The following is a 9,134-nucleotide window of genomic DNA, read 5'->3' as shown; positions in this document are numbered from 1 at the left end:
ACATGTATTGGGGTGTACAATAGTGATGATGATGTGATGTGGAGTACCATTCATTCACATTAATAATTGCATGACAATATGTAAGATTCTTATTATTATTATGATTTGTATTATTAATGACGCTTATTGTTATTTAGAAGAAGAATGTCGTTATTATTGTTATTTATTTTATTATTATTTAAAAGAAGAAGAATGTCGTTTTTATTATTTTGTCAGTCTGAATTATGTTCAGTCCCAGTGCGTGCGCAGCTGCCGGGCCTAACCAACGTCAGGTAAAGCGCACAGGCTCAACTGGAGGAATACATATGCCTACAAATCAAATGCTTTGGTAAAGTCACACAAATTAAACACTGAAGTCCATGTTGCAGAAAAATAAACACTGAAGTTTATAATTACTATATCCCTATTCGCACGGGATTAGTAGCCTATTGTGGGGAGCTCTGGTGATTTGTAATAATTGCAGAGAATGTCTGTGATCTTAATCCCTTGCGAATCGGCCATGTCTGTAATATGTAATGTAAAAATTCCCCCACAAATGACCTTCCATATTTCGCCAAACACCGAGGTCCTGTGATAATATAGTCCCGTGCGAATCGACATCTCTGTGATTTGGCCGGGATTAGGCGGATCGTATATAATTTTTTCAAGGTTTTTGTGTCCTGTGCGCATTTCTATCTTTATCTTTCACGAAGAATGGAGCTAGGCTGCATATGTGCACTGTTATGAATTCCTGTGCGGCCGCGCGGATTACTTTCACTTTAGAATGAGATTTTTTTAATTGCGTCTGTTCTCTAACTGAACGAAATTATTTTTATTACTATAAAACAATCAAAATGATATCGATACGACTGTTTATAATTTCATACAGCTATATCTATAACGAAAATTTTTTTTCAAGTCTTTACATCATATCCGGGAGATAAGTCAGTAACTTCGAGTAAAATCACAGCTTATCCCGTGCGAATGTGCCAAGCAAAACTCAGATGTGGGGGAGTACTTTCTAAATCACTTTCTAAATTATCAGGTCCCCGGATAATAGCCTACTTATCCCATGCGAATGGGGCTTTAGTTGTTGTTGTTGTTGTTGTTGTTTTTTTACAGTGGGTCATAATATAGGGGTCATAATACAGTGGGTCATATATATGTCAAAAAAATTGACAAAATGTAAAATGTATACCTTGAATGCAATGTAAGTCGCTTTGGATAAAAGCGTCTGCCAAATGCATAAATGTAAAATGTAAATGTAAATATTGCATATCTTTGTCAGTGCGTTTTGTGGTGTTAGAAATTGTTTTTCAGCGCATTTTCGCACGAACTCAAAACATGCGTACACCACCTCCTGAGCTGGCGTAGGATTTGAGCGTGCCGTACGCCAACGGCCATATTGATAAATCTCAAAGTCACTGTGGTTTTGGGTGTACGCTGGAAATTTGGTGTACGCACTTTTGATAAATGAGGGCCATTCAGTGTGAGACTCACACACTCGGCTTGCTCAGTTGGGGACACTAAATGCTCCACTAAATGACTGATCTGCCCATTGTCACTGTATGATAATTGAAATGAGCTGATGACATCACCGTTTTCTCCAGAGCGGCTGTACGGCCGAATCAAATTCTGTTGCATTATTGTCCTGTTTAACACTGTGAAGCTGCTCTGAAACAATCTGCATTGTAAAAAGCGCTATATAAATAAAGTGGACTTGACACACTCGGTCTTTGTCAGTCATGTGTGTTTATTATGTGTGACGTCTCCAGTCGAAGACTGAAAAAACACATCTCAGAGGAAAGAGGACACTGACCACACGCCGACACACAACTCAGAGCAGGTCACTCTCAATATGACAAAACAAAGCCTCAAATTCTGTCCGTTTTATTCTGAAATTCACTCAATAAATGTGTTTTCCTCTGTTTAATGTGGCGTGACAGATCGCTGTAGCGCCTCAGTTCAAGCGGCATCTCTTCCTCTTCACTACGAGTTACAGCAGCAAATAAACATGAATGAACATCAGAAGATACAGAACAACTGACTGACATCAATCCTGTGTCATGTGATCATCCATCAGTGTTTCAACCGCAGAAAGACGTCAAGCTTGAGAACATTATGTCACGCAACATTACATTTACCTCCGGAAAGCCATTCAATGACAATAAACTCGACAGTTAACTAGAAAAATAACGCTAGAGAGTTCACTATATTATATATTCATTATATCTCTACTCTTATTAAAGAGTTATGACTATAGTTATTATTATAAAACTGGAGGCTTCTCTATAGTTTAGAGCATTAGTTGAGATATTCAAATATTAACACACTTTATAACAATATTGGATCCTCAATTTTTAGGATTATGATATGGCGTCGGGTGCGGCGGTACGTGGGAGAGGTGCTGTTTGCCCTAGAACAAAATCTGAGAATTCGATTTACAAAGCTGCTGATGGGAAAGTAATAGTGGAGGATGAGTTTTTGAACTTTATTGCCATCAAAATGAGAACATTGTCCCAAGACGAAATTGTTTTGTTAACCTCAAACAATTTTTCGTCTGAGTGGATTGAGGAGTCCAAGCGACTGTTATTTGAAATGTGCACAACTACGATACGCTGCATCAAACATAAAGGCCCTCAAAAGGACACTAATAACATCAAGGATTGTCTGAGGGTGCTTAATGAGTGCGGCGAAAACATTCCGAGGTTTGTTTCGCACTACCTGGATGAACTTCCACCTGTCGGATTTGGTAACATGGACGCCTCGGCGCTACTAAGCAGAGTGGAACAGCTGAGCCGGGAAGTTTTTAGTCTGAGAGAGGCCCTGGAAGCTCAGGCGAGCGTGAATGAAAACTTGGGGGCGGCTACGGCGGTTATGGATCGCCGTGTGACGGCTATTGAGAAGTCCCGCGGATCCCCTGGCTGGGCACATGAGGCTGGTGCTGCGTCAGCGTCTGGGAAGAGACAGTTGCCGGATTCGGAGGCGTCTGCTGGCCAGTCCCAGGGAAAGGCTCCGAGCCCTCTACCACAGTCCCCAGCGTGGAGTACTGTTGTGGGGAAAGGGGTACGCAAGTCCCATAAACCTCCAAATGCAGCAGTACAGCCAGATAATGGTGCAGTGCAGGCTCGACTGAAACGGGGGCAGCGGAGGAGAATGGGAATAATTGGTACCGGCACGGAGAACAACATTCCAGTGGTCAAAACCAAGCTGGTGAGTGTGTTCGCTACTAGATTTTCTCCTAGTCTTGATGCTGACACTCTATGCTCTTATCTGACTGAAAAATTGGGCAAATCTGTTATATGTCGGAAGATTGATTCAACCCGCAACAGATTCAGTTCGTTTCACGTCACTGCTGAATGTAACAAAGTAGCAAACATGTACGACCCACAACTTTGGCCGGCGGGGATTTATGTCCGCCGTTATTTTGAGGCCCGCAGACCTAAACCTAACGGTGACAGCGCGGCCCACGGATTAGGAGAGAGGGCTGATTTGCAGCAGCAGCGCTCAGTGTCTAACATTACATCTGTAGCCCTACATGAAAGCAGCAATCATGCGGGTACCCGGTTAAATTTAAATAAATGAATATTAATATTGCATCATATAATGCTCGGGGATTGCGCGTTGGTCATAGTGAAGCAGACAAATCACGTCGCTTTGTGGTGGATAAACTATTGGAGACCTGTGATGTACTGTGTGTTCAAGAGACTTTTCTACCTAAGCAGGATTTGGAAAGATTGAACACTCTTCATAAAGATTTCTACGGGGCAGGTGAATCTACCACTGACATGAGCACTGAAATAGTTCGTGGCAGAATATCTGGTGGTGTTGCCATTTTATGGCACAAAAAGTTTGATCAGCTAGTTAACGTGGTCAGATTGGATGTTGACTGGGCTATAGGAATTGAGTTCAGTTGTGGTGGAAAAAAGTTCATCATTCTGAACATCTATACACCCTATGAGTGTTCCAAAAATGAAGATGAATATCTCAACAGGTTGGCTTGTGTTATGTCTTTTATTCAGGATAATGCCTCTACATGCTTTTTTATTGTGGGTGACATGAATGCAGATGTTTCTGATGGTGGCTCTGTATTTGGCAATCATTTACTACAGTTCTGCTCTGATAATGGTTTGATTCTCTCCAGTAAATTGCAGTTACCTGATAATAGCTATACTTACATCAGTGAGGCATGGCACACAACTTCATGGTTAGACCACTGCATCTGCACAGCCGATGCACATGATTCCTTAGAGTCTATGAGGATTAATTATGAATTTGCCACTACAGACCATGTGCCTTTTTCTTTATCAATAAATTTGGGCAATTTACCTACTCTACTGTCTGTGAACAACGATATGTGTGTAGGGAAATTAGACTGGTCAAAATTGACTGCGGAGGATCTTAATGTATACTGTGTTCAGACTGACAAATTGCTGAGTAATATCGAATTACCAATAGATGCAGCTGCTTGCTGTGATATTAACTGTAAGAACCTGCAACATGGTATTGAGTTGTGCTCCTTTTATGATAATATTGTTGAGTCCCTTCTTGCCTCAAGCAGGCCTCTGTACAAGACCAAGAGGTTTAAAGCCAAGCCAGGGTGGAATGAATATGTTGAAGAGCTTCATGCTGAGGCTAGAAGGGCTTTCAAAGCTTGGGTTGAGTCAGGCAGACACAAATATGGCCCCTTATTTGAATGTAAGAAACGGGCAAATGCAAATTTTAAATACGCCTTGCGTTTTATTAAGAGGAACGAAAACACAATGAGATCGGACTCACTTGCTAGGAAACTGCAAAATAATACTCCAACTGATTTCTGGAAAGAAATCAAAAGAATGAATAATTGTAAAACATCCTTGCCAACGAATATTGATGGTGTAACCAATCCAGAGGAAATTACTCAGTTGTGGCAAAAACATTACTATGAGCTGTTCAACTGTGTTAAAAGTAACTCCTTTGTAGTGGGCAACATTGACAAAAATGAAGATGTGACTGTCTCTCCAAAAGAAGTTTATGATGCAGTTATGAGGTTAAAAGATAATAAAGCACATGGTATGGATAAGATATCTGGTGAACATTTAAAACTTGCAAGTAGAAAACTCTGTCCTATGCTTGCTATTTGTTTTACTGGGTTTTTAGTTCATGGTATTTTGCCTGATTCTATCTTATCCGTTATTTTAGTGCCTATTATTAAAGACAAAGCAGGCAAAATAAATAGTATGGACAATTACAGGCCTATAGCACTGGCCAGTGTTTTGTCCAAGGTCATTGAGAGGACATTACTGAATAAATTGGAACAGTTTGTCCTGACCTTTGACAACCAGTTTGGTTTTAAACCGAAACATGGCACAGATATGTGTATTTTTGCTCTAAAGGAGATTTTAGAATTATATAACAGGCGTAACTCCACAATTTTCATGTGTTTTATTGATGCTTCTAAAGCCTTTGATCGTGTAAATCATGAAAAATTATTTTATAAGTTACACAACAGAGGAGTTCCCAAATTTCTGGTAAGAATTCTGGCTTTCTGGTATGCTCATCAGTCAATGTATGTAAAATGGGGTAACTTTGTGTCTGCACCATTCAATGTATGTAACGGAGTTAGACAAGGAAGTATTTTGTCTCCCTTTCTTTTTAATGTTTATATGGATGATCTATCAAAGTTGCTAAACGAATGTGGAACCGGGTGTATGGTTGGTAATATGATTATCAACCATTTGATGTACGCAGATGATTTGGTCATTTTTAGTCCATATAGTGCTGGTCTTCAACAGTTATTGAAGATCTGCTCTAAATATGGTACAGACTTTGACATTAAATATAATGCAAAAAAGAGTAACATTATGATTATCAGGAGCAGGGAGGACAGGAACTTGTTATTTCCTGAATTCTCCCTGTCTGGTAGTGTTCTTAAAGTATGTGATGAGGCTAAGTACTTAGGACATTACATAACTGATGACCTGTCTGATGATAGGGACATTTTTAGACAGTGTCGTATGTTGTATGCACAAGCTAATATGTTGATCCGCAAATTTAGTATGTGCTCAGGATCTGTGAAGACTACACTTTTTAGAACATTTTGTACCCCTATGTATACTGCCCATTTGTGGCGCTGTTACAAAAAGAGCAGCATGCAGAAACTGAATGTAGCATATAATGATGGAATGCGGCTGCTGCTTAAGGTGCCACGTTGGAGCAGTGCGAGTCAGATGTTTGTTAGTGCTGGTGTACCCACCTGCTCTGCAGTGTTGCGGAATATCATGTACAGATGTATGTGTAGGCTAACTGACTCCGCAAACAGTATAATTTTAACACTGACGAACCCAACACTTAAGTTCAGTCAGATTTTTCTCCAGATTGTGGAACCACTGGCGTTTTAGTTTATATGCAAATATGTGATATGTATTGTTTGTTTGTTTTTGTGTTTGTATTGGTATATTTCATGTATGTGTTTTTTGGACCATGTGTGTCCTGAATAAAAGCTTTGATGATGATGATGATGAATATTCATTAGTTATAAACATTCAAACGAGTCCTCATAACATTTTAAAGCCACGATGTACAGAACATCACACAAAGATATAGAAGAAAATGTAGAAAAACATTTTGGATAAATAAACCTAAAAAAATAAAAAAATGAATAACTGCCAAACTGCAGATCTGCAAATTAAATCTGCCTGTGCTAGCACACTCTCAGTAGCGCAACACTGATGCTCCGAAAAACTATCAAATATTCATTTACAGAATATACCTTTCTAATAAATACACATTAAAACCGAAATAAGTTGTATGTGTATAAACCGGTGTGTGTAATCAGATTAGCCGCTTTCACACAGCAATCCCGGGAAATTAGCAACGGCGTTCTGACTTTTTACCGGTAAGAGACCGTTCACACATCGGCACCAAAATACGGTAAATTCTTTAAACGCTGCGCCGCTCTTCATTCGCCCGCATGAGAAGAAGTGCTTCAGTTTCACTATCTGTTCAATTTGACAACATATGACGTCTTGTGAAAGGCATAAGGAATGATCAAACAGAACGCGTGTTTGCTCTTAAAAACACAAGACGGGTATAATAGTATCAAACTGCAGAGCCGCAGCGCTGATGAATGGAGAAGAAGGCTGGGTCTCGAGTGTTGAAGCTGCGAGACGTGGCTCAACGGTCAAAGATGATCATTTACCAGTAAAGACTGTGTGTGAAAGGGGCTATTGAGCACCACATACAGCCTAAAGGGCATGATCCTCGTTTCATAACACCTCTGTGAAGATTCGACTGTGAGATTGGTAGTGGAATCAGGCTCTTCCTATCAAATCTTCAACTATTCGGGGTCACCCCTACATGTAATATGTTGATTAATCTCATATTTGATGCGTTGGGTTGGGTTTACTCAGTTTCCCAGTGTTCATTCTTCAGCTTCAGCTCAAACGCAATGCCACACATTATGATTGGGTTATTAGAAACAATCTCATTCCTCTTAGATGTAGATTGATGATGCATTATTGATAACTAGCAGTGGAAATAAAACTGCCCATCACTAGTAGCTCTGTCAGAACTTTATATTAATGAATGAATCCTAATGACTTCTTCAAAAGAGATGATGCTCTCTTCATGATCCACACATAAGAACTCACAGGAGTTCATGAACCTTCCCTGAGAGGCAAGTGATGTTTATACACCACGGTCTGATGTGAGACATATTCATAAATCACCATCACCAGTTAAAGGAAATATTCTGTGTGAGCCTTTACTCCAAAAAGAAGTTTGAATACTCCATTGAGCCTTGGTTTATTCAGAATAATTGTGATATTTTCTTGTTTTCTTGTGGCTTATATGAGTCGAGTTCAGTCTGTAGCCAAACTAAAGATATCTCCTGCTCATCTTCTAATAACAGTGAAGTGATAACTTGAGGCAGTGTGTTCACTTTACAGGTGGAGCATTCGCCCTCTCTGCTCCTCTCTGAGGGAATGAGCTGAGACCATCAGCTGAACACACATCTCTCTCACAAGCACTTAAAGGGTGAGTTCACACACACATTACAGCTCTGTCATCATTCACTCGCCCTCATGTCGTTTCAAACCCGTAAGACCTTCGTTCATCTTCAGAACATAAATGAAGATCTTCTTGATGAAATCTGAGAGCTCTCTGTCCCTCCATTGACAGCAACACAACTTGTTTAGGTTGCAGATTTAGTTGCACAAGCGCCTCGTGAAGGAACACAGTCTGAACGATCTTTGACTATTACCAAGTCTTAATGTGTTTTATGTTTATATTGTTATAGCAGGGCTGTCAACTCTCATTCAGTGTGAGACTCACACACTCGACCCTTAACTGAAATGCATAGAGTGATTTAAATATGGTAAACAGAAGCTCAAACATGCTCACATGACACAGCAGAACAAACCTCATTGGTTCTTGCTAATCATGCAGGCACATTTGAGTTTCTGTTTACCATATTCTTGGTTGGACCTGGACTGTCAATGGAGGCACAGAAATATAATTAATAATATTTAATTAAAAATATATTCATTTATGTTTTAAAGATGAACAAAAGTCTTATGGGTTTGCAATGACATGATGAGTGAATGAGGACAGAATTGTATTTTGTGTGTGAACTATCCCACAACATTAATAAACACACACAGAATATTCCTTTGTGTTTCACCTCTGCTCTCGATTCCTAGTCTAGCTTTCTAATAAACCTGCCATTGTACACTATGAATATTGTTGAGTGTGTGACCGATTGCTTTTGGTGCTCCGTTTTTAACTCGCTTTAAATAAATGCAAAATGTAGATGTTATTATTAAATTGTAAAATGTAATAAATTCCTCTTAGTTATTTATATTGTTTTTGTGGTTATTGTGGTTATTGTATAGTGCTATTCATCTGTTTCAGTCACATGATCTTCTGCCCATCCACCATATTTATGACTAAGGTCCCGATCAGACAGAACGTGTTCTTCAGGTTTGAAAGCGTGAGGCACATCGCACTGCCTTTTTGGTTAACTTTTATAATTTAGAAAAGAGCAGTGCGCTGTGGTTTCTTTATGTTGCTAGGTAACCACCGAATCAGCTGTCCTATCAGTCTAATCGAGCATCATAACACAAGCGCTCTAGAATCTGGTTTTGCACTGTGGTAGTTGCGGTTTGTTAAGTCAT

The 9,134-nt window shown here is 39.6% G+C and overlaps 1 protein-coding gene across 1 annotated transcript in view; it reads right to left on the bottom strand.

The window, feature by feature from the left end:
• The window catches only part of LOC307134796 (stonustoxin subunit alpha-like), a gene marked incomplete at both ends in the record, with an annotated part of 13,059 nt that extends 12,512 nt beyond the window's left edge, over positions 1 to 547 (bottom strand). The window contains one exon of the mRNA XM_079830793.1: positions 541 to 547. Coding sequence (XP_079686919.1) covers positions 541 to 547 — 7 coding nt within the window. The remainder of the gene's footprint in view (positions 1 to 540) is intronic.
• Positions 548 to 9,134: the final 8,587 nt, after the last annotated feature.

The sequence above is a fragment of the Gobio gobio genome (genome assembly GCF_949357685.1).
Source record: "Gobio gobio genome assembly, chromosome: 12".
Lineage (NCBI taxonomy): Eukaryota > Metazoa > Chordata > Actinopteri > Cypriniformes > Gobionidae > Gobio > Gobio gobio.
Note: the sequence above shows the minus strand (reverse complement) of the source record. Positions and strands in the feature narration are given on the sequence as shown.